Source organism: Heterocephalus glaber, unplaced genomic scaffold (assembly GCF_053883595.1).
Source record: "Heterocephalus glaber isolate CG9 unplaced genomic scaffold, H.glaber_assembly_v1.0 deba00000470, whole genome shotgun sequence".
NCBI lineage: Eukaryota > Metazoa > Chordata > Mammalia > Rodentia > Bathyergidae > Heterocephalus > Heterocephalus glaber.
The window spans coordinates 11663544-11689465 of record NW_028258145.1 but is presented as its reverse complement, the minus strand read 5'-3'; the positions used below and the strand labels follow the sequence as shown (position 1 = coordinate 11689465).

At 39.7% G+C, this 25922-nt stretch overlaps 1 protein-coding gene across 5 annotated transcripts in view; it reads right to left on the bottom strand.

Annotated features, from left to right (window-relative positions):
- Nucleotides 1-24989, bottom strand: part of Gcc2 (GRIP and coiled-coil domain containing 2) — a 39392-nt gene extending 14403 nt beyond the window's left edge. The window contains exons 1-15 of one of the 5 annotated variants that reach the window (XM_021258151.2): nucleotides 24871-24989; nucleotides 24543-24599; nucleotides 23432-23516; nucleotides 22171-22238; nucleotides 18262-18366; nucleotides 14853-17300; nucleotides 14167-14239; nucleotides 10603-10703; nucleotides 10402-10500; nucleotides 8458-8577; nucleotides 7435-7599; nucleotides 6907-7011; nucleotides 6100-6262; nucleotides 617-753; nucleotides 451-528 (exon numbers count right to left, since the gene is read on the bottom strand). In XM_021258151.2, coding sequence (XP_021113810.1) covers nucleotides 451-528; nucleotides 617-753; nucleotides 6100-6262; nucleotides 6907-7011; nucleotides 7435-7599; nucleotides 8458-8577; nucleotides 10402-10500; nucleotides 10603-10703; nucleotides 14167-14239; nucleotides 14853-17300; nucleotides 18262-18366; nucleotides 22171-22238; nucleotides 23432-23516; nucleotides 24543-24599; nucleotides 24871-24876 — 3810 coding nt within the window. In that variant the 5' untranslated portion in view covers nucleotides 24877-24989. Of the gene's footprint in view, nucleotides 1-450; nucleotides 529-616; nucleotides 754-6099; nucleotides 6263-6906; nucleotides 7012-7434; nucleotides 7600-8457; nucleotides 8578-10401; nucleotides 10501-10602; nucleotides 10704-11489; nucleotides 11671-14166; nucleotides 14240-14852; nucleotides 17301-18261; nucleotides 18367-22170; nucleotides 22239-23431; nucleotides 23517-24542; nucleotides 24600-24643 lie in introns of those variants that run through there. The other 4 variants (XM_004844504.4, XM_087204207.1, XM_021258152.2 and 1 more) reach the window with 4 other exon arrangements.
- Nucleotides 24990-25922: the final 933 nt, after the last annotated feature.

Below are 25922 nucleotides of genomic sequence, written 5' to 3'. Positions count from 1 at the left end.
TTTATACAAGTTTTTCTTTTCCTGAAGTGTGTATACATTTTTTGGTGAACCTTGTATTTATATACATGAAACAGATATATGAAACCATTTTATGCACTATTTCTTGTGACTGCAATATCATTCAGAGGATTCAGATCACGTCTGGGGCAGGTTTATTTTATTTTGCATTACTCTACAGTGTACTAGAATCTTACTCTACAGTGTACTAGAATCTTATTTCATGAAAATAACCCAGCTTGAGGTACACATCATGCTTGACTGACTGCTACCACTTCCTCAAAATGACAGGGAATCTTTCTAAATCTCAGAGCAGTGGAGAGCCTTTTGGAGCTTTCAATGATACAAACAGCCCGCTACAGCATGTGTGCTGCAGGTTCGCCACCACTGCCTTAGAGGGTCACTCCCTGCTACATGGAAATCCCCTTTCAATCTCAGAAAACAGAGTCTTACTTTGTAGACTTCTCCTTGCTGCTGGCTAGCCTCCAGCTCGCCCTTTAAGGATGCTTGCAGAATGAGATGATCAGTTTCCTTCAGAATGAAAATAGTAGTTAGACGAAAAAGTACAGTTACTCATCAATAAACTGAATTAGTACTAAGATAAGAAAGAGGAACATACTGCTTGCTTTGAGTCTGCCAGCTCTTTTTTGGTTTTCACAAGCAGCTGCTTGATCTTGGTGTGTTTTTCTTCATGCTGCTGCAGGGAAGACTGGAGTGAGGCTAGACTCAGGAGGGATTTCAGCAGAGAGGAAACAGCTTTCATGAGTGCACAGACACATGCCCAATAAGACAAGTCTTCTTCATGTTAATTCTAAAAGAAACCGCTTTAGCTCTCTGATCCCAACTCCTACAGCCTACACCCCTAATGACCCTGACCCCCAGACCGCTACAGCCTAGACTCCTAATTACCCTGATCCCCCAGACTCCTGCAGTATAGACCCCTGATTACCCTGATCCTCAGACTCCTACAGCCTTGACCTCTAATCACCCTGATCCCCAGACAGCAGTTCTCATCTTTAAAAATGAACCAAACACTTTCTCCTGGTGTTCAGGTCCTTCATGAGGTGGATCAAAAATATTCTACTTGCACTCAATCACTTCTCCCCAACTGGTGAAGCCTTTTATTTCAACTAGTAAAGACTTCTAAAACAGTAAGTTTCTGCTCACACCATGGCTGCAGGAAGGTCCTTGCTTTGCTACTCTCCTTCTCTCTCCTCGTCCTCACTGCAGTTGTTCCTGTCTACAGTCTGTCCCCTCTGAGCACGGCACTCAGAGCCAGTACTGCTCATTTCTGTACTTGGTGATGTATCAGTGAGAAAGGGGATACTGTCTTGAATAAACACCTCTTCTTAGTTTTTCCAAAAGACTGAGCCTATCTTTTAGTCCAAAATACATGGGTTTGCTAATTTACAAAACTGAGCACGTGCAACACATGAATAGAACCTAGAGCTCTGCTGCTCAATTTGTATCAAGAACTTAATTGGAAGACACAGCACAGGTACAGTGAGTGATCTGCACACTATACGATCCATGCCAGTACCTGGGCAGGGCAGATAACTGGAACTCCGCACACCTGGCTTCCCTGATTTGTTCACTGAGGGACTTGCCTTTTGTGAGCTGTGATGTGGCTGCTGGCTGCTAACACAGCATCCCCAGGAAACAGGGTGGTGAGGGCACTGCTGAGAATCCCAGTGCTTCCTATACTAGCTTTAGCTTCTCCACCACAGAGGAAGCTCCTTAGACAAACACTGCACACCTGATTCAGGCGTCTGGTATGGGGATTTCCACAGTGGTCTCTAGGACACTGGCAACAGTCAGGCTGAGCCTGGGTCCCTTTACAACAGAAAGACGTTCTCCTGCACATATCAGGAAGCTGTATCTCTCACAAACATCATGCCTGCTCTGTTACTGCGAATGCTATGAACCTCAGAACTAATGAAGCCTCTCTGTCTTTGCTCTTGCTTCTGGATGCTCAAGAACAAACTTACAAGAGACCTCTAGCAAAAGCCCATATTTTATGTATTGGTCTTTTCTCTTTTTAAGACAAGGTCTCCATATATTGACCAGCTGGCCTTGAACTTGCTATCCTCTTGCCTCAGCCTACTGGATACCTGTTACTACAAGTTTATGTTACCATGCTTGGCCTAGGTCTGATGTTTTATTTGACTTTACTATGTAGTCCTTGTGCAATACTTCCTTTTACACTATTTTCTCATCATTTATATACTTGAAATCTTACTTTGCGGAATATCTTGTAGCTACCTCAAGTTATTTTATAGAAATTCTGCTTCTGACTATGAGGGAATCTAACTTACCTTCTTGTCATAAACAAGAAACTGAACAAAATGTAAGAAGTATAAGAAAGGCCTGTAAGAAAATATAAGAAAAGGCCTTTTCCCAAGCAGCGCAGGACTGTGACCCCTGACAGAAGGTGTGACACAGAAGTGGGCCTGGTTCTTGTCCCAGCTTTCAGCACAGACAACTTGTAGATGTGGTGTAGGGATGGGAGCCTGAGGCAGAGCTGGGGATCTGCAGGGATGCTGGGGAACAATGTGGAGGACAGCGAGCTGCTCTGAACACCTGGGGCTCCTTTGGGACTGAGTCACCCTATGCCCATTAGCCAGGGGGCCTGCAAGGGCATGGTCCTTGATACAAGCTGATGCGGTAATCTGGGGGCAGGGCCGGGCTAGGTCTGCAGGGATGACTGCTCTAGACTTGCTGCAAAGAGGCCACTCCTCTAGATACCCCAAAAGGGACAGAGCTGACATACAAATAACTGCACTGTCAATGTTTAAATAGTTTTTGTTTTGGTTTTTTTAGACAGGGTATTGCTCTGTGGCCTAGGCTGCTGGCCTTTAAGCCATGATCCTCTTGTGTTAGCCTCCTGAGTGCTGGGATGATGGGTGTGTGTGTGTGTGGGTGTGTGTGTGTGTGTGGGTGTGGGTGTGGGTGTGCACGTGCGCGCGCGCTGTGAGAGTGGCAGCATTGTACCTGGTTAAAATTTAACATTTATTTTTTTTTCAGTACTGGGGATCGAAGTCAGGACCTTATGCTTGCGAGAGAGGCAGCAAAATCACTGAGCTAAATCCCTAGCCCTAAAATTTAACTTTTTAAATGAAAAGCAAAAACAAAAAACCCAAAAAACAAAATTCCACCATTAAAAATGAAAAAGTCACAGCTCACTAAAAAGGACTTTCCATACAAAGAAGGAAATAGGGGAATATGATTTATAACCAGGAGAAAATATTCAATCAATAGAAAAATCAGTAAATTAAAGAATAGAATTAGCAAACAAGGGCACTAAACCAGCTATTAAATATGCTCAAGGATTTTAAGGAAAACATGAACATAACAAAGAGAAATAGAAAATATAAAAAGATCAAATGGAACTTGAGGATGTATCTCAAATGGAATTCACAGATTAGACAGTATGTATTAGTGAGCTTGAAGACATGGGAATAAGAACCATCCCGAAGGAAGTTTACGGAGTGTGAACATACACATGAATGGAAATGAAAGACAGATAACCTATAGGACTATATCAATAACACCCCAAAAGATGCCACACTTGAACAAACTATAAAATCCTATACACTGAAAAAGCTCACTAAATCACAAGCAGGCACAAAAAAGGAAGAACACAGTACAGAATTCTGTACTCAGCAAAAATATCTTTCAAAGATGCAGACAGATTAAAGACTGCTCCAGACAAAGGCTATGAGTGTACCCACACGAGTCCAGAGAGTCTACAGCACAGAGTCTACAGCATAATGCAGAACCGGGGAGAGGAAGCCATGGGCACCCTGCCAGATCCGGACACATCAGAGGGACAAGAGCATCTGCATGGGAAGCATGGGCAGGTACTGAAAAGGAAACCTCAGTGCAAACTTGGGGTCTGCAGCACAGGGGCTGGCAAACATCCCTTTAAGGCTCAGATACTAAGCATCACGGGCTTGCCAGCCACACAGGCTCCATCGGGTTACTCACCTGTGCCTGGTCACAGGATGGAGCCACCACTCACAGACAAATGGACATGGCTGTGTTTAAACAAACCCTTTACTTATGAAACAGCCGGCTGGCCTGTGGGCCAGTGTGCTGACCTCTGTTTTTTTTTTTTATTTAAAAAAGGTTTTTAAATTTTTTTTGGTACCAGGGATCGAACCCTGGCCCTGACCTCTGTTTTAAAACATAGCTATTTGCAAACAAAAACAACAGTGTATTACATACTGTTGTAATGTATTATGTAGAAACAACATGTATGATAAAAATAGCATGAGGAGGGCCGGGGATTTAGCTCAGTGGTTCAGGCGCCTGCCTCACAAGTGCAAGGTCCCAAGTTCGATCCCCGGTACCAAAAAAAAAAAAAAAAAGCATGAGGAGCTAGAGGGAGGAGGGTGTTTTACATATCAGTAATCCCAGCACTCTGGGAGGCTGAGGAAGGAGGACTGCAAGTTCCAGCCTAGTTGGGAAATTTAGCGAGACCCTGCCTCAAAATTTAAAAAAAGTTTTTAAAAAGGACTGGGGATGTAGCTCAGTGCAATGGCCCTGGGTTCAATACTCTGTATTGGAAAAAAACAGCATGAAGGACAAAAGTGGAGGGAAACAAAGTACACTACCTTAAGATTCTCAAAATATATAAAAAGGAGTATGATTTATGTCAAGGTAATCTGTGATAAATTCAAGATGTACATTAAAAACCCTAAAGCAACCACTAAAAATGAACTAATAGGCTAATAAGGAGTTAAAATGGTTGCGCAAGAAAATAAGTCTAGATAAGACAGAAAAAGAGGAAAAGAACAAAATAAATAGCCATCAGCAAGGTGGTAGATTTAAACCTAATCTCAAAATAATTATGTTAAAAACAAATGGCTTAAGCTTTCAATTAAACAGCAGAAATTGTCAGCCTGGAGCGAAACGCAAGATGCAACCACATGCTATCCAAAAGAACGTGCCATATACTCAGATAGCTTAAAGCCAAAGGATGGAAGAAGACAGACCATGTACATAATAATAAAAGAAAGCTGGTGTGGTTACAACTATCAATTAACATCAAAGGAGACTTCGGAGAAAGGAGTATTAACAGGGATACAGAGCTTTCATAACAAGAGGCAGCAAATCTTTAAGAATACTTAACAATTTTAAGTATACATGTGGCCAACACCACAGTTTCTAAATACAAGAAACAAAACACTAACAGAAAAGAGAAGGGCATCCACAATTATGGTTAAAGACTGCAATATATCACCATAAGTACTTAGGAAACAGCCAGAAAGCATTAGAGACACAGAAGACTACTGAGTGACACTGACCTAGAGCATTAGAGAGAATGCTCTATGTAACCATTAATATAGTATGTTCTAACACCACACTTTCAAGCACAAAGGAACATTCGTGAAAACATACACTGGGCAATAAAACAAAGCTCAATAAATTTAAAAGGACTGAAATCACACATAGTATATACTCTAAGCAGAAGGGAATACCACTAGAAATCACTAACAAAGATATTTGAAAAAAATCCTTTAATTAACCAGCATGAGCAAGGTTGGGTGAAATACACCCAGATCATAGCTGCTCCTTGTCACAAAATTTAACTTTTTAAATATTTAGACGGTAAATAATACTTCTAAATAACCCATGCATCAAAAAAAAAAATTAACAAGGGAAATGAAAAATATTTTGATCTGAATTAAAATAATGATATATCAATTTGTGTGTGCAGCTAAAGTAGTGTCCAAAGGGAAATTCATAGCTTTCAATGCTAACATTATGGATAAAATAGAATCATCTTAAAAAGAAATATTTCACTACTAAATTTTCCCAATTTGATGAAATCAGCAACTTGTGAACAAGGATAATTTTATTTTGTATTATTCATGTAATAGGTACTTAAGTGTTTAAATAAATGAGTACATCAAACATTAATGTGGACCACAATCACCTTAATGGCAAATGGTCTCACACTCCTTCTGGTCCTCAGTAACATTTGGCAGTGGGTTAGACAACCTGGCCAGCAGTCAAAGGCTGATGGACAGCTAATGCCCTGCCCCAAACCTATTATGATGAAATAATTATATGGTAAAGTGAACTTGGTGTACTTACTCATTTCTTCTTGTAGGGTTTCTTGTTTCTGTCTTTGAATTTTTATTTCTTGCTCCAAATCTTCTATCTTGCTGTTTTTATTAGTTAACTGTTGATTTAGTTCTTTTGTCAAACGCTCATAGTCTGCTATTTCCATATTCATCAGTGTAGTCTGTTGGGCATCCTACACATTTTATAAAAGATTCACAAATTACAGGTTGTTAATTTCACTTAGAAGATTGCTAAAATGACGCCACAGGAATAAACAGGTTCTATTATGTCCTTTCTTAAAACAAAAATAGTGCAAGCAGTAAGGAAGAATGAGAAGTTGGATGCTTTCTAGTTTCTAACTTCAAAAAATATTTTCTAACAGTTCAACTCAACTTTTTTAGTTTCACTGTATTGCATTGTAACTTTTATTAACAACAAATGGCAGTTTCAGTCTTCTGGGGCTCTTTATTTGTGAAATGCAGTATTTTAAGTGGCTTTTACAGTATTTTTCTTTTTAGTCTAATTTTTTGAAAAGTAGAGAAAAATTAGCCAAACTTCTAAGACAAATTTCAAGCTGTGATAATAATTAAGTCTTCATGTGTCATACAACAATCATGTACAGAAAACATTACACCAAAATTTAACAATCCTTTAGCCTAGATTCTTCAGAAGACAGGCACTTAGAGAAATAAGTTAAAATTTCAATTTATTGAGGCAAATTATTTATAAAGGATTATTTTAGTAGCATAAATAATATTTAACGATATTCTTTAAAGTAAACCTAGTGGCTCAGTAATGTGAACACTCAATCAGCTCTGATCTGGTGTTTTACTTTACCTTTTTAACCAGCTCTAATTCTTGCATGGTTTTCTGAAGCTGTTTCTTTTCCTTTTGAAGTTGCAGCTGAAGTTCTTCAAGTTCATTTACAGTACTGGCATGTTCCTAAAATTAAAAACCATCCCCATAACCCAACCAACATTAAAAAGGCATTTGTTAGGGCTATAAATCCGAAAAAAATGTAAAAAATACAAAAAGTTTGGTAATCTTTCAGTACTTCAAAAACACATGTCCCCCAAATCAGTTAGGAGTTTGGAACTTAGAATTGGCATACATTAAGGAATTAATGATCTCTGCTGTATTCACCAATGCTATTTCTTTAGAAATCCTTTTCTTTCTTTTAAGACAGGTTCTCACTACGCAGTTTAGGCTGGCCTCAAACTTGAGGCAATTCTCCTGTCTCAGCCTCCTGAGTATTGAGATTAAAGGGATGTACCACCACACCAAGCTAGGAAGCCTTTTCTTCATTCAAGTATTTTCATAAAAGTATCCCTGTATATGTGACCAATCTCACAGGATTGTGTTTACCTTTAGCTTTTGCTCTTTCTGAAGCTTTTCAGCTTCCAGTTCTTTGTCTACCACTGCTTTGGCTCTCTGGACTTCTAAAATCTGTACTTCTAATAGCCTGGAATTGGACTGAAGTGTCTCAATACGAGCCAGGAGATCTTCATTATCAGAGCTTAATTTTTCACACTGGAATGACAAATGATTCATTACTGTAAACTGCAGAGAATATAGGTAGGAGAGGAAGAAAAAGTGCATTAATGAGAATATTGGCATAGTGTAAAAATTGAAGATTTCAGAATCAGTTCCACAGAATGACAATGTTAAATCAAGAATAAGTTTAAATAAGTACTTCTGCAGGTTTTAATATGGCAAACCTTACAAGAAAACAGATGCATCCCGGCAGAGGAAAAGGGAGATTAGAAAAAACAAACAAAATGCAGGTGATCAGAATAATAAATAAGATAGGATGGTTGTTAATCCTCTTGTCAAATTCTCCTCCTAACAAGGGAGACAAGAAGAGAAAGAAATCCTGTTTCTAACTACATTGTTTTTTTCCTTAAATTCTTTTATTGGTACATTTTAGGTATACAATACGTTTACATTTATCATTGGGTGCTTGTACCTGTACATGATGTATCTTGGTTCTTATTTTTTCCCTATTCCCTGCCCTCCCTTCACCCCCTCCACCCTTCCCTGTTTATTCATTTTTTTTCTTTTCTCATAATTTTTCCTTTCTCTTTTTTCCTTTTGCCTTCCCCTTCCACCACCCCTACCCCTTTGGACCTTTTCTTCCTATTTCAAATTATCAATTATTTGTTTTAATCATTTTAATCCTTATTCACACTTTCAGTTTCTCACACTAGAGAAACTATTCGATATTTACACATGTGTGTACTATTTATTTCACTTAAGAGTATGGCCTCGATATGCATCCATTTAGCTATAAATTCTAACTACATTTTAAGTACTTCATGCAAAAAGTATTGAGAGTAAAATACATTTATTAACAATTTTCATGACTAAATATATTCAATTTAAAATTACCTGATAAGCTGAATTTCTTAATTGTTTTGAAAGGTCTTCCATGTGATGTTCAAAATTATTAGCACGTTCTTTTTCCATATCCAACTGCTCTGACTGCTTATCATATTCTAATAAAAGATTCTTCAATAAAAAAAATTTTACTTTAGGTTATCACACATTCAATAAGTCAGGCTGTATAATCAAGCTATCCTGATGTAAAATTTGACTCCATTTGATATACTTCAAGTATTTACGAAGCAAAATATGAAAACGTAAATTTGCATATAAAAATGACACTAATCTATGAAAAGGTAAATTTACATATGAAAATGACAGAAGATCAGTGTCCTTAATATAAAAGAGGTCTTATAAATTCATCTTTAAAAAACACCTTTAAAATCTATATAAGAGCTTAACGTGATCCAGTTACATTAGCAGCTTGCTTTGCATTTTAAGAGAACCTATAATCTAATTTATTAATTACCTCCAGACATAGACCAGGTTCAGTCTACTAATTTTTTCCTTGGTAATTAGAAAAGTCTTTTATGCCCAGAAGTCAGTTAAAGGATGATTTCTAAAAAAAACTTTTCACAAAATATAGTACTTCAATCCATCCAGAACTTATTCTGATGTATACAGTGAAATAAAAACTTGACTAGTTTTCTTAAATAATTTTCCAATTTTCCTGGTATAGCATAGCTTTGTTGGTAAAAGAACAGATCTGAACAGGTGGTAAAACCCCAGCTCTGCTGTTATTGGCTCTGTGTCTGTGAGTCTCTGAGCCTCAGACTGGATCACACACTTCACAGCTGTGTGGAGCATGAAGTGTTCCAAGCCGTGTGAAGTGCTCAGGAGTGTGCCTGGCGTACGTGTTGCTGTTATGAAGAAGTCTCTACTTCTTCTAACCTGCCTACTTCCTCCTCAGAATTCTCCCTTATTACTTATTTATTACAATAAATTTAGTGTGTGGTCTTTTCTAGAATATTTAGCTTTTCTGTTAGCTTATTTTCCATTAAAACATAGAATGAAAATCCCACCAAAAATGAAAACAAAACTCTACAAGTTTTAATGAAATTATTTTATAATTTACAAGTGAATCTGAGAACTAATATTTCAAGTAATATTCATTCATCCTATAAAAGTTCTCAAGTTTCTTGGGCCGGGGATTTAGCTCAGTCATTCTGCTGTCTGCCTCACAAGCACAAGGACCTGAGTTCGATCCCCGGTACCAAAAAAAAAAGTTTTCAAGTTTCCTTTCAAGTGCCCAACTCCTCATTAAAGTTGTTGCCCAATTTCTTTTGGGTACTATGGGATATTCTTCTTGGACCAAGTCCCACTCCCACTCCTTTGCTGCCTGGTGTGCACCTTGTCCCTCTGTCTGCCTGTCATGGCCTCAGCGCAGAGTCCCTCAGGCCAGGGGCTCAGGACTGTAGGTTCCACCAATCTACCTGACTGACCACCACCTCCCCCAAACAAAATCTCATCCAGCTGTGGAAAAGTGTCTGCTGAGTGAGTAAATCCATGACGGAATGCAAAGACATTTATCTGTATGTGGCGATTTTTGGACTTTATCATTTTTATAAGCATCTCATATTATTAAAGTAGTCAAGCACATCACTTCCAAACAACAACGCTTCCCTTCTTCTGTTAGACCTCTTGTTTAAGCTTCAGGTTTATTTACTTGGCCAGAATAGTAACCGCTGCTAATAACAGTCATCATTTTGTTACTAATGTTTTTTTATTATGAAATCCCCAAAGAGAAATTTATTTTTAAAAAACAAGAGTTTAGAGGCACTATTTAAAGGTCGAACACTTTAAAATCTTGACATTATATTCTACTATACTGTGCAAAGAGAAAGGAGGAGGGTAACCAACAAATACAAGGTAGTTGTTTTTGGGGTAAGCGTTAAAATGTTTCCTACCTCACTAGTACAGACACAACTTCTTATTAAAATCACCATTTACCTTATAGCTCTCTGCTCCCTGAATGAGGTCTCTCATGGATGCAGACAACTGATCCTTTTCTGCCCGAACAGACTCGAGTTCTTCCCTTAGAGTCTGGGCCTATTTTAAATATACAGTAAAGTTCATGCTTTTCAAGAACAGAAAATTCTTGATTTTCTACAAAGTAAGATTCCCGAATATTGTGCTTTGCAGTTAGCTTACCTCTTTTCTGCTAGAATCTAATTCTTTCTTTGCCTTCACAGCAACTAGTTTTATCTTACTTATTTTCTCCTCCTTTTCTTTGGATTCTTTTTCTAGATTTCCTAAAATACAGAAAATGAAAGGCTTATATATGATGTCAGAAGACAAAAAGGAAAATTACTTGCTTATTTTAACCTTAGAAGTTGATTTTTATTTTGGAATACAAAATCTGCAGCTTGAGATTAAAATAAGCAGCCAAAACATTAGTATTAGCCAGGCATGATGGTACATGCCTGTAACTGTAGCACTCTGGGAGAGGGAGGCAGGAAGATGGCAACTTGGAGCCCAGTCTGGGCAAGTTAGGGACTTAGTGAGGCCTTGTTTCAAAATAACAACAAAAGGGCTAAGGATATAGCTCAGTAGGAAGACCCTGAGTTCAACCCTCAGTACACTTCCCCCTAAACCAACCAACCAACCACACATTAAAACCTTCTTTTTAAAATGAAAGTGTGGCAAACAATGTTTAAAATTTTCATTTTCTTAATTCTTTAAAACAGATTCACTTTATTTTTTTGAGACAGGATCTCACTATGTAGTTCAGGCAGGCCTCATAATTGCAGTGATCCTCCTGCCTCAGCCTCCTGAGTACTGGGATTATAGGCATGTACCACCATGCCCAGTTTAAAGCAGCCACTTTAGAAGTCTTTCACAAGTACCTAAGAGTTGGAGAGGTTGTTAGGACTCCTCTACTGTTGTGTTTCTTGGAAACACAGGTATGCTATGCTATTAAATGGTGATTTGTAAGCCAGGGAGAGAATGTGTCAGATGCAGCTAAATATTTATGCACACTCCTCCTCTTGGGTGGTGGATCTGATTTTACAACTACACCTATAATATGCTTGACCCACCCAATCTTGATCTTCTTGAGCTCTTCTCCTACTTGAGGGCCAGCGTTCAGGACTTTCCTTAGCTTGGGACTGCACTTCTCTGCTTGCCTGTCTGTATGTGCATCTGGGGCCCATGGGTCCAGCCCGCCTTTCAGCGAGTGCCTCCTCTACTGCTCCGCCACCAGAATGGCACTTCCCCTTCTCTTGTAGACTTTTTCCCCAGTTGAAAAAGAATGAACAAGACAATTATAGGCAAGAAATTAAGGTCAGAAACAAACAAGGGAAGCAACTAAAGAGAACAGAAGAGAGATCACATCTCAAGCACACTCTTAATTTTCCTGTTTGTTTTCTTTTTCTTTTTTGAGCCAGGGTTTCACTATGTAGTCCAGGCTGGTCTTGAACTCATGGCGATCCTCTTCCCTCAGCCTCCCAAGGGCTGGGATCACAGGTTTAATTGTCCAGTTTACAAACAAACAACATATTGCCTCGCTCTTCTTCCAGAGCAAACTGCTTCAAAGAGTCATCCTTATTTGCTTTGTTTTCCCCATGTTTTCCAAGAAGCCACTGCAAGCAAGAGCTGGCTCTAGGTACCTTGAAAATTGCCCCTATACTGCTACCCAGGGGTACCCTATACTACCTCTCCTGTCCTAACCTTCAGAACACAGTGCGCTCCAGGTCTCTACCTCACCGGCTGCTCCATGTCTCCATCATTTGAAGATGTAGAACTGTCTCCAGTCCTCACTTTGCTTCTGTACTGATTAGATGATGTCAATGTCATTGCCTTTTTTTGTTTTTGTTTTGTTTTTTGAGACAGGGTCTTGCTGTGTAGTTCAGCTGGCCTTGAATTCACTATGTAGCCCAGACTGGCCCTGATCCTGCAGTGATCCTCCTGCCTCAGCCTCCCAAGTGCTGGGATGACAGGTGTGCTCCACCATTCCCAGGTTCTTCATGGCTTTTGAAGCCCACTATTTAATGACTGACTTTTCTCTCTAGTTCTCCCCCTAAATCCACATTTACACAGCACCCTACCTGACATCTCCACATGAAATGGTATTTAACTTGTCGAAAACATCCCACCCTCTCCCATCAACCATTCCAGAAAACTGAGTCATTCCAGTCTTTTAGTGCCTTTTACTCCAATTAAATTGAGATTCCTTGTGCACCACCTTTCTTTTTTTCTTTTTTAAAAACTGTATATCCTTTTATCAGTACATTTTAGGTATACAATATGACACTCATCATGAAATTTGCACCTTTACATGATCTCTCTTGGTTCTTATTTTTTTCCCCTTTCCCTTGCCCTCCCTTCAACCCTCCATCCTTCCCTATTTACAAAGACTTTGTTTCCATTTTTTCATTTTCTCATATTAATTCCATTCCCTTCTTTCCTTTCCCCTACCCCTCCCACTTCCCCTTTGCCCTTCTTCTTCCTATTTCACATTATCTATTATACCTTTTAGTCCTTATTTACACTTTCAGTTTCTCACACTAGAGAAACTATTCGATATTTACACATGTGTGTCCTATTTATTTCACTTAAGAGTATCACCTCAGTGTGTATCCCTTTAGGTATAAATGTCTCTAATTTCCCATTTTTTACGGCTGAGTAGTACTCCATTTTATAAAAAAACCACATTTTCTTTTTCCAATCTCTAGTTGATGGGCATTTGGGCTGTTTCCAAGTTTTAGCTATTACAAACTGTGCTGCTATGATCATGGGTGCACATATATAACTGTGGTATTATTCTTTGGGGAAGATACCCACCCAGCAGGGGAATAGCTGGGTCAAATGGGACTTCCAGTCCTAGTTCTTTGAGGTATCTCCATACTGATTTCCACAGTTGCACTACACTTCTAAGTCTTCATCTCTCCATTTTTATTTATTTATTTATTTTTTGGTACCGGGGATCGAACTCTGGTCCTTGAGCTTGTGCAGCAGGCAGCGAAACCACTGAGCTAAATTCCTGGCCCTCATCTCTCCATTTTTAAATAGGGAGCAAGTGGGAAGGGTCAGGTCTTGGTCCCTGTGCATGGCACACCAATGTGATCACAGTAGGCTGCAACTCCCCAAGACTTCATAGCCTGCTACCTGATGCTGTTAATGTGCACACACAGCACCTGCTGTTCCCCCTGCCACAATACCTTCATGTGTCACGTTTCTCATTCTTTAAAACCCGAATGAAGACCCTATTCTGTGATATTTTTCCTAATTCAAAACAGGCAAGCCAGGTGTGGTGGCACATGCCTGTAACCCTAGCACTTGAGAGGCTGAGACGGAAGGATCACCATGAGTTCAAGGTCAGCTTGGGCTACACAGTAAGACTGTCTTAAAAAAACCCCTCAAAACCCTGGGACCCTGCCCTTCCGGCTCCTCTGGGCAGCAAGTGTGGCCTCCTCACTCACTGCCTGTGCCCAGTGTCTAGGACAGCTGGATTCTCAAATCACGCCTGTTCAATGTGTGAAGTCCAAAATCATCGCAGAACCATTTATGAATGGAATCACACCAGTATGCTGTTTACATGCAACGACAGAGGGTATTAAAAGGAGCGCAGAGGGTAGAGGGCAATGGGGGTGAGGAAGACACAGAATTCCTGTGTTTTAAAAATTTGTTATCTGGGTGCTGTATTCCCCAATCTAATCCAGCACTAATAGCATTTGTCTAATTAATGGTGATGATACATGGAATAACCATAGTTACCTATTTTTTCTTCCAGTTCTTTGACTGAAGAAAGTTGATCATTTTTTACAGGAGATGATTTCTCTAGGGAATCCTACATTTTATAGGAGAAATAAAAACAAAAAACAATTCATTGCATCTCATGCTGAACTGGCCATCATTTGAAGCATGAGAAAATCATTACCATGGGGAAATAAGGCAAAAAACAATTCACTCATCTTCTTGACAGACTGAGCAATGCCAACCTTATGTATATGGCACATGCTATAAAAAAGCAGTAGTACCCAAGGGCCAGATGAAAAGCTTTTTAAAGAAAATCCTAAGATTGTAGCTAAGGCAAAATAACACTAGAGCTCACTTCTTTGATCATATCTTGACCAACATATTTAAACCCCTAATCATTTAAGTTCAAGATTTAAAAATGATTTATACCTCCCAAATGACCAATGTAGTAAGCAGGATATACAACATGAAAGTATTTAGTGCATTTTTCAGATATTTGCCACTTGAGCTTAAATGCTAAATTTATTTTTATTTTGGTACCAGGACCTCATGCTTGCAAGGCAGGCACAGCAACACCACTGAGCTAGATCCCTGGCCCTAAATTTACTTCTGATTTCAAAGTGTAAAAATGTTAATATATATATTTTTTCTAGAGTCTATCACCAGAGCTAAGAATTTATTTAAATCAATAAAAGTCATAGTACCTTAAATGACATCAACTCTGCTCTTACATCTTGCAATTCAGATTCTTTTTGTTCCAGTAATGGCCTTAGGTCTTCATGTCCTGGTATAGATTTTTCATCATGGACTTCAGTTTTGCTGTGTAATATATGAGATACTTCCTCAACTTGAATTAAAAGATTGTGATTTTCAAGCTTTATTTTCTCATTAGCATTCTTCATTTCTAAAAGATCAAACTGCAGGGCCTCTTTTTCTGACAATGTCCCTTCTAACTCTTGCCTTAAGAGAACTTTCTCTTGCTCATAGTCCCTTAGTAAAGACCTAAGTTCTTCACATTGAGTGGCCTTTTCTTGAAGGCACTTAGTTTCTTTTTCTAATTCTAACACCCTTTCAAGATGCTGTAAAACCAAGTTGTGATTTTCTTCATTTACTTTTGCTAAGGATTCTCCTACAGCTTGTAGGACAAGTCTAACATCTTCATTTTCTTCTGAAACACTCGACCCCATTTGTTTAAGAAAACCATATAGCTGAGTTCTAACAAATGACTTCTGAACTTGCTCATTTTCAAACAGTTTATTTAAGTTATCTCGCTCTTCCATTGTTAACTCAAGTTTCTTTTCTAATTCAGTAGTATGTCCTTTCAGGGTAAAATCTTCCTTTTCAGACAGAAGAGCTTCTAAATCCCTACTCAACTGGTCCTTTTCAGAACGCAATCTACTATTTTCCTCATCAAGAGACTTCACTTCCAATGACAATGCTTCCTGGTCTTTAGAGAGAGTTTGCATTTGAACCATAAGTTTTTGGTCATTTTCATCCTTTTCTTTTAAAGTCTCATCTAGTCTTCCTGTCAATTCATTTACTTGTCGTTCTAGTGCACTGTTGGACTGGGTGGTTTGCTCCCATTTCTCCCTAAGTTCTCGAGCAAAGTTTTCTTCCCTTTCACACTTTTTATGCAGACTGACTATCTCATCATGAGAATTTTTAATTTTATTTATGAAATCATCTTTTTCTTCCATAAGAGACCTTATATTGGCTTCTAATTCTTGTATCACCATGTCTCTTTGACTGAGACTAAGTAAGTACACTTCATTCTTCTCTTGAAGGCTCTTTATGGTATTTTCAAGTTGTGATACTAACTCTTGTTGAGATAATAACTTTTCATTTTCTCCCTGGAGACGATTCACAGTTTCAAGAAGAGCATCTCTTTCATTAAATGCAGTCCTAAGCCTCTGCTGAAGTTCATGAACATCAGATGCTTGCTGTTGCTTCATTGATTCAAACTCTTGACTTATTTTTCCAGCAGATTCTCCCAGTTCTGTCTGTAAAATTTCCATAATCTCTCTCAAACTCTCATAATTTAATATTGCTTCTTGCTTTTCTTGTTGCAGGTTTTCACACTGTTCCTTAAGACCCTGTATTTCAAACAGTAATGTTAGTTTTTCTTTTTCTGAACCTGACAAAAATGTCTCATTTAGTTCGGATATTTCTTTTTGATGTTGTTCCTTGAGATTTTGTGCTTCTTTGTTATGCTGTTCTATAGCACAACAAAACTGTTTATTTAAATCTTCTAGCTCATACTTTAATTTTTCTATTATACAGACCTGCTCTTCTTTAGCTAGTAATAGTTCATTAATTTTAAATTCTAAGTCTTCTCGTTCATGAAAAAACTCATCTTTTATATGTTGAGCATCCATTTCAAGTTTTAATTTAAGATTATTCATATAAGTTACCTCATCTTTTAAGATACTATGTTGAGATTCCAGTTCTTTTAAGGAATCCTCTAAGTATTTGGTTTTTTCATTTATTACCTGTTCTACAAAAGTATCTTCCTGTAGGAGGGCAGGACCCACCTGATGGTCTGGATTTGCATCTGAGGTGGCTTTTCTTAGGTTTTCCAATTCACATTCGTATTTCTTGCAAATGGTCTTCTCACTGGCCTCATACTGTTTTGCTAAGTCCTCTTGCAGCTGGTTTAACTTACTTATTTCTGCTTCATGTTCTTTAGCTGATGCTTCAATCTGGTGTGTCAGTTCTTTCACTTCTTCTTGGTGTGCAGCTTTCAACTGCAAAAATTCTTCTTGCAAACGATTAACATCTCTTTGGTAATGCTGAGAATTTGCTTCCATGACTTCTTGGAGGTGAGTAACTGCTTGCTTCTTTTCATCAGTGGTGACTTCTAATTGCTTTTGCAGATATAAAATTTGTTCCTCAAAGGCTGACCTCATTTCCTGAATCTCTTCTTGTAGTTTTTTAACACTGTCTTCAGAGATACTCTGAAGTTTAAGTTGTTCTGAAAGCTCTGCCTGTTTATTTACTGCTTCTTCTAGCTCCTTTTGTAAGCCAGCCTTATCTTCATTGTGTTTGGAATGTACTGTCATCAATTCATTTTTCAAATTTTCAATTTCTTTCACATAGTTTTTGTGTGACTGTTCAAACTCCTTGTGCACATCTTCCACTTTAGTTACAGAATCCTATTAAAAACATAAGCACAAATCATTTAAGACAAAAGAAACGCTTGCCCTAAGGAAAGACATCAGTCCCAGGCTAACTGGAGAGAAGAGGAAATGAACAAAATGTACCTGGAGAATTGATACTGAGTCCAAGCACTTTGTGCAAACTCTGCCCAACTTGAGAAGAACAATGTAAACCAACAATACTAAAACCATTACAGTAATAACTGACAACTAGGAAATTTCTGAATTTTATTTTCTTTTAAAAGATGATACATTACAAGGCTGGGGATTTAGCTCAGTGGTTCCGCTGCCTGCCTTGCAGGTGCAAGGACCTGAGTTCTATCCCTGGTACCAAAAAAAAAAAAGATGACACATTATAAAAGTTGTATAAGTCATAAAGCTTCAACTAACAGCTCTTGAACAGATTAAGAGGAGATTTTTGGAGAAAATTAGCCCAGACCCACCAGGCAAGAAAGTGGAAATATGCTACTGAATAATTTAGAACTGAACAGATAATGGTATTTAAAGTTATATGAAAATCAACTTACTTTTTTCATCTTTATTAAAGAACAACACTGTAGCTTTTTTTTTTTTTAGTACCGGGGATCGAACTCAGGTCCTTGAGCTTGCACAGCAGGCAAAGAAATCACTGAGCTAAATCCCTGGCCCAACACTGTAGCTTTAAGGAAGATTAAACAATGTAATAAACAAATGTTAGCTTTATCTTTGTATAAGTGAATAATTTCAGTTACTTTTCTTTTAAATCTTAATTTTTTTTTTCATAATATAGTAAAACTATTAGATGCTTTTTAAGGTCTTAGGTAAAATCAATGAATACACTGTTTTTTTTTTTTGGTACTGGGGATCGAACTCGGATCCTTGCGCTTGCAGGGCAGGCGGCAGAACCACTGAGCTAAATCCCCAGCCCAAATACACTGTTATGAATTAATAAAAAAGAAAATATTAAACATTGCCTTACTTCAACTTCCTGTTTCATTTTAACATTTTCCTTTTTCAGAGAAAGACACTGTTGTTCAGTCTCCGCTTTCTCCAGAAGAATAGCATCTAGGCGCTCAGTCAATGCCTGTTTCAGAACAGGAAGATTTGTTTGCGTAAGGTTAAAAAATGGTGGCTCAACCACACACATAATTATCTCCTCACCATTTCCAAATCCTACTGAAGAATAATTCAAGAAGGTATAAACATAAGAACAAAGAGAAAAGGAGAAAAGATATGAGGATATGAGAAATTTCATTACATTTTTGGAAAACTGAACATGAAGAAGGATGAAATGAATCAGAACAAAAAAAGAAAGCTATAATGTAAGGGCCTGTACAGGCAGGAACCCAGAGAAGAAGGCAAAGAGTCTCCAGAAATAAAACACTCAGGAATGGAAGATACCAGGAGCTGGGGATATAGCTCAGAGATAGGGTTTGCCTAGCATGCATGGGGCCCTCAGTCAGGCCCCAGCACTGAAAGAAAGAAGAAGGGAAAGAAAAGGAATTGAAGGTAACAGGTTTTGTCAAGGAAGGGTTAATGTGTGGGGTTCAGAAACAGGGACTGGTTAATAATTTGAACAAGGAGCAGCCAGAAGAACAGGCAAGAAATAACCTGTCTCTCTTCCCCAGACATAGGTATTCTCTGTAGGAACTGAGTAGGAGAGGAAGGTAATGAAACGGAAAACAGATCCATGAGCCAAAGTCAGTTCTTTGAAAAACATCCAACAAAACAGACAGCCTTTAGCAAGGCTGACCACAAACAGTCCTGTTACTGGAAAGTGAAGAGCTACATATAAATTAGAGATTAATCAATCACTTCTCGGCCTTTTGGCTAATATTAAGTGTAGAGATTAATCGTCTGCCTTGCAAGTGCAAGTTCCCGAGTTTGATCCCCGGTACCAAAAACAAAACAAAACAAAACAAAAACCCTGAACAAATTAGGGATTAAAAAGTTAAACAGACTACTAGGAACAAATATTTGTCAAAAATATTGAAAGCTCAAGTAAAATGGATATACATTCCTAAAAAATGTAGCTTTACTGACTCAAAAAAAAATTAAGCCTAATACTGTAATCAAATGTGTGGTTAAAAATTGCCAAAAAAAAAAAAAAGAGAGAGAGAAGGAAATATAGTTTACAGGTGAGTTCTATCAAATTCTCAGGGAATAAATAAGATTATCCCAATTTCATGTGAACTTGTCCAGACAAAATAAAAAGCAAAAATAATTTCTAAGATAGTCTACAAAATCAGATACCAACATTTAAGCACTTTATGGAAAGGAAAAATAAAACAACCATTTTACCACAAATCTAGATGCAAAAATCATTAAATTAGCTTCCCCATTACCATTTCTAATTAAGAATGTACCAGGGCTGGGGATTTAGCTCAGCGGTTCTCCCGCCTGCCTTGCAAGTGCAAGGTCCCGAGTTTGATGCCCAGTACCAAAAAAAGATATCATTTATAATGGCCTCAAAGAATACCAAGAGTCTAGGAATAACTATGTAATTTGGCATTATCTAGTAAAGTAGAGCCTTTAAATAACCTTTCACACTCCAATACCATTCACTTGAGAATCCTTTGCATCTTTATACTGGAGATTTATCTGATAAATTCACAGCACTGTACTTCACTGCACAACCCCAAAGCCCATCAACAGTCCCCAAGGGAACCGCATTATAGTAAATACACTGAGACTTCTACAGCATTCATGGTGATGTGTGGTGACAGAGAGGAAAAGGCTTGTTCCAATCAACATGGCAGCTTCTTTTTCTGGTACCCGGGATCAAACTCGGGACCTTGTGCTTGCGAAGCAGGCACCAGAACCACTGAGCTAAATTCACAGCCCTAACATGGCACCTTTTTAATGACATTAAAAGCTAAAATGGAAAAACTTTTTTTTTGCTCGGTACCAGGGATCGAACTCAGAACCTTGCACTTGCAAGGCAGGCGGTGGCACCACTGAGCTAAATCCCTGGCCCCTTATTTTGGTTTTTTGAGATAGGGTCTCGCTACATAGTTCAGGATGACCTTGAACTCATGGCACTCCTCCTCAGCCTCGAGAGTGCTGGGGTTACAGACACGTGCTATCATGCCTGGCAAAACATTATCTTTAAATGGTGCTTATATATGCAATCAAACTTTATACAAAGGAAGGAAAAAGGACAAGGGATTCAGGGTGATGGTTACTTTGGGTATGGAAATTAGTAGGGTAGGAGAATGGGCAGGGATGACATAAGAAAATGTAGATTATTTTCAAAATCCTAGCTGTTTATTTTCACAGATGGTTATATTAAAAGTAACTGAACAAGAAGGAAACAGATAATGCAAAAGATCCAGAAGTAAGCTTTTAAGACAATATGAATTTATTTCCTCAGAAAGACAGAACATGTGGAATCTTAAATAAGATGCATGAAAAAAGACTATTCAGATGTCAAGAATGAGCTCTGTGAAATTAAACATTTAAACTCCAAAATAAAAATTTGAACACAGTGGTGGAAAAATGTAGTCACTGACATTTGTTAGACAAAGTGGAAAACATGCTCTAGATGAGCATCACAATCAGCTCCAGGGCACACTCCGTGGCTACCTCCTTTAGTCTCAAAAGCCAGCCACTGCTTCCTGGCCATCTCTTCTGTAGATGCCAGGAAAGCTAGGGGATCACATCCAGATCTCCTAGGTCAACAAGATGAGGATGCAAGAGCCCAGAGAAGAGGTTGTGCCCTGCAGACACCAATGGGAAACAGAACCCACCCGAGGGCTGCCTGCCTCTGATCTTTGTATGTGAAGTTCTACTAATACAACACTACTGCTTAAGAAAGCAAAAATAAAGCAGGTTTAGAAAACTTTAGACTTCTATTCCAAATTACAGCTACAAATCGAACAGAGTAGAGCAAAGGCATTTTAAAATCTTAGATAACATCAAAATTGACCTCCCAAGCATTCATTCTTAGAAAGATACACACTAGTCAAGTAAGACGGTCAATCCAGGCAGTGAGTGACAAGGGACTCAGCCAGTGGGCCCAACATAGGAAGAAGTGCACAAGTGTCCAGGGTTGCTGCCAAAGGCCACTTCCAGGAGGATGACACAGTGGCTCGAGAGGACAACCTGCCCAGCTCGTACAGGGAGACAGAAGGCTCCAGAAGGCAAGAGAGCCAGAAATATGGAGGGGTGGACGGACACTGGAGTGATGTTCTGGAGCAACAACAGGTCTCCAGGACATCTGTGACTGACACATGTGGAGGATACAGGAAACAGGAGAGTAAGTGTCTCTAAAGTCCCAAGGCACAAAAAACAGTGGTGCTGCTGGCCAACTAGAGGAGGCACCTGGTTATGTGAGGCTGAGGATTCTCCCCAGACAGCTAGAGATGTAACTGTAAGCTCAGGGTCCACAGTTGTGACCAGGAACATGGATCTACAGGACCAGGGACAAAGACCGACAGGTTTATCTGTAGGTACCAGGTATTGCAGACCACCAAAGTCTCTAGGGTGGCAAGTTTTCTGAGGGTGACAGGGTAGAGCAGGTCAGAGAATGAGCTATAACCACAATTAGGGAGCATGTGGGCAGAAGAGAAGAAAACACACCCTGCAGATAAGAGATCTAGAGGTCATTTACAGTGAAACAGAGGTAAAAATCCAAACCAAGGCCAGAGAGGAAGTGGAAAGGAAAAATAAAACAAAAAAAAACACAAAAAAAACCTCCAAACAAATTAGGGATTAAAAAGTTAAACAGACTACTAGGAACAAATATTTGTCAAAAATATTGAAAGCTCAAGTACAGAAAGCTGGGTAACCCCAGCAGGCTGCCAGCCCTCACAAAAATTCTACTCATCATCAGACATTTCCTCTAAGTAAATAAATAAATAAGCAACATTCACAGCCATTTCATTACCTTAATAATATCATCAGTTCCTCCATCAATAGGTTTTGATTTGAGTTCATCAATTTCTTTTTCCAATTCTAAGTAAGAAAAGATTCCAGTTCAGAAATGAAGAAAATAATTACTAGCTAAACTTATAAATATATTCTACAAAACCTATAAATTAGAATATATTTCAGCAGCAGGTACTTTGAGAAATATTAATTTCACCCAAAGAATAGTATTACGTTTTCTTTTCCTTTTTATCAAGGAACATTTCAAGCAAACAAAAAAGTAGAGAAAATAGTGATAATTGATGAATCTCTATGTGGCCATCACTTTGCTTCAGCAATTATCACTTGGCCAATTTGGTTTCATATCAAGCTGTACTTTCTACTTCCCCTCTTTTCTTAATCAAAGTTTTCTTTTCCTTTTTTTTGAGATGGGGTCTTGCTATGTTGCCCGGGCTGGTCTTAAAACTCCTGGGCTCAAGTGATCCTCCTGCCTCAGCCCCCTGAGGCTACAGGGACTACAGATGTGTGTCACTGTGTCCAGACACCCTGATAATTTTGAAGTGAATTCTAGACTATTATTTTCAGTTGTAAATACTTCTGACCATATAATCTTACAGCAGTAACTAACCTCATATTAAGTGTAAATGTTAATTTAAATATTTCATCAATCTATGCCTAGATCTGGTGCCTAGAACATCTTTCCAAATTACTCTCTTAAATACAAGCTGAGTGAACTTCCAAAACGTAATGTGATCTTTTTTTCTGGCAGAAAGTCTTAGATTTTAGGCAGGGCAGTTAATATTTTTATGCCATTGGAAATTCAAAAACTTATCCATTTATATTAATAAAAGACACTAATAATCTCTTTTTATTTTTGGAATAATAAGGAAGCTGAATAGAGAATCAACTTCATATTGCAATGGTAATAGTTTGTTACTGTGCTTGAGGATTCTTATTATGTCTTCAAGTTTAAGACTTTGTGTCTCATGTCAACTGACTCCCCTAGAAAATGTCCTTGAGAAGACTCTACAATGCATATGAAGGAAAAAGTGCTGTAACTTTACAAAGTTTAAAAAATATCTTCTTCCCTAACTTTAACAACTCAGAAGTAGTTGTAGTTTAGATATGTGAAATAATAATCAGAGGTAAATGGTTAGAATGTTAAGTCACCCAGTACAGTGAGTAAGATGCATTTGAAATCACAAGAAAATAAAAACAGGCCAATGCACTACTTAAAAAACTACCATATTTAGCCAAGATGAATATTTTCAAGCCAATACCTGTACACCTTGATTTCGCCTTTTGTAACAGCATCATCTGCTTCTTGGCGAACTTGATGAGATCTTCCTTGGGCAGGGTTTCCAGCTGAAAGATATTACCAACTTGTTATAACTCATGCTTGTAGAATGTCACAAAAAGAAACATAATGTCTGTCTAAAAATCAAGACATTATGCTGAACAAAACTTTACACCAAACAAATGCCACACCTTCATTCTGTATTTCTAAAAAATAGCAAGTCCAACTTCAACTCAGTAATTTTTAGTAGGCAAAAAACAGCCCAAAATCTGTAACAGATAGTGATGTAAGAGGCTGACACTTTCTAGGTTTTGATTTAACTGTACAAATAGGGGTTGGAACTAGTGCTACTTTAAAGCTGTAAAATTCATTTTATTCCAAGCTGAAAATTGTCTCTGGCTATGTGAAAACTTAAGCATAATTACAGCAACAAGATGAATCAGGGAACATTTAGGCTCTAACTAAAAATTTGGGCTTTACCACTTTTGAAAATTACTTTACCTGTGTGGGGCTCAAGTTTTCTCATTTGTAAAATAAGAATAGCAGCAGCACCCACCTCATGGTTACCAGGAACCTTAGGTGAAGGAACTGGGCGTTTGGACAAGTCCCCGAAATTCAGCATGCAAATAAACCTTAGCAATAAGCCAGTATTATCTGGAATCCTTGAACAATAAATTTAGCAATAAGCCACTATCATTTGAAATCGTTTAGAGTTAAACACTGTGCGGGGCCATAAAAATGACCTGATTCACCTCTCCCTTTTCACGATGTGGGAATTGAGCCCAAAGTATTACAGTCCCTGCTCTTTCCATCTCATTGCTATTTAAACCTTCATAAAGTACAGTTTTACCTAATGTTCAACACACGGCAAGATCTGTTTAACGTTTGAAAACCTGCAGTGCTAACCAGAGCATAAAGTAAACAGAAAGTGTGTCCGTGTCAGGAAACTTTAAAAAAAGAAACGAAAGAACATCAGGAAATGGATGGGTGACTCTAAAGCAAAGCTGGGTCCCCTGGGAGAAAGGAGTGGTTTGTAAATAGGCCGCGGGTCTCCAGCCAGTTTCCAGCCCCCGCCCGCCCGCGCCTTCTCCCACCTTGGATTTCGTGGCGCCGGGGACGGCTGGGGCGGCCACCCCGTCCTGGGCAGGGTCCTGCAAAACAAGCCAAGTCGGGTGTCAGCTGGCTCCGTTCCCACCTGAAGGTCTGGTCACGATCCGCAAGTGAGGAGGGGGACAAGGCGGACGAGGAGAGGACGGGGCAGACAGACATCAAGGTGACAGGGCTCGGAATCGCTTTGCCTCCCCTCGGCGCTGCCACTCCCGCCTACGCGTCCTCAGTGCGGGCCTTCTGTCCCTTCAGAACTCCTGGCCCCTATCCCAGTCCTCCAGTCCCCTCGCTGCCCCTCGGTACCAGCCCTGTTACCTCCATTCCTGCGGCGCAGTCCCCAACACCGAGTCACCACCTCCGCTGCGCTTCCGTCAGCGACCGTGGCTGACGTAGCCGTGACCGCGGGTCATAGGTCGTTCTCTCCGTGCGCCCCCGCCCACTCGTCGCCATGGCTACAGCTGGCGGCACTTCCGCTTCCTCCGTGAGTCCGGGAGGCGGTTCCGCTCTGGCTGAGCAGCCTGGGGAGGGCCTCCGGTCGGCTTGTGCCGCTGGTCTGGTGAAGGAGCGTGGCGGGGAGGGTCTCCGAGGTGTTACTGACGCCCGGGGAGCTCCCCGTTCGTGGTCGGTGTGCCCCGAGGCCAGCACCTCTCAGGGGCTCCCACTCTTTTGAGTTTCCATTTCTCTCGTGGCGGGGGCTGAGCGCCCGGCCGTGGGGACACCGGTCCTTTGAGGCCAGGAGCAGCCCTTGTTGGGGCTCCGTGGCCAGCGCAAAGCTGCTTCCTAAGGAAACCCCCTTTGGCCATGCTGGAGGCCGCAAGTCCACACCGAGGCTGCCTGGTGTCCACCTAGCCCTAGCTCAGGGCGATGTGAGGGCTCGGGACCCGCGGATGAGGACGCCTCGGCCACACAGTGCCCAGGAAGCTCCTGCTCAGAGGGCGACTGTTCAGAAGAACCCGGGGGGAAGCCCGCACGGAGCGGGGATGTCTGGGCCCCGGAAAGATTGGCGCGGCCTTGGGCTCCCATTAGTGGAAAAGGGGGCAAATAGCAATCTTTCCTTGACTCCTATAGTGACTGATAAATACCCTACATAGTTCCAATAAACTACTCATTACCAGGCCCCTCAATTTTGTTGGGGTTCCTCAGGCCCCCATACTATCTAAGGTATGACACTGCATTCAAGGCCATTAAAACAGTGGCTTCTGACTGGCCGATGCGCAGCATTGTCTCTGTTGTGAATGCTTTGGACATCTGCGTTAGCACCAAATCCTGACCCGTCCAGTGGCTCTTCAGGCACACAACCCAGCCATTCTTACACAGCCAGCCCTGAGACACCGGAGGAACAATGCGACAGGACATCCTGCAACCCA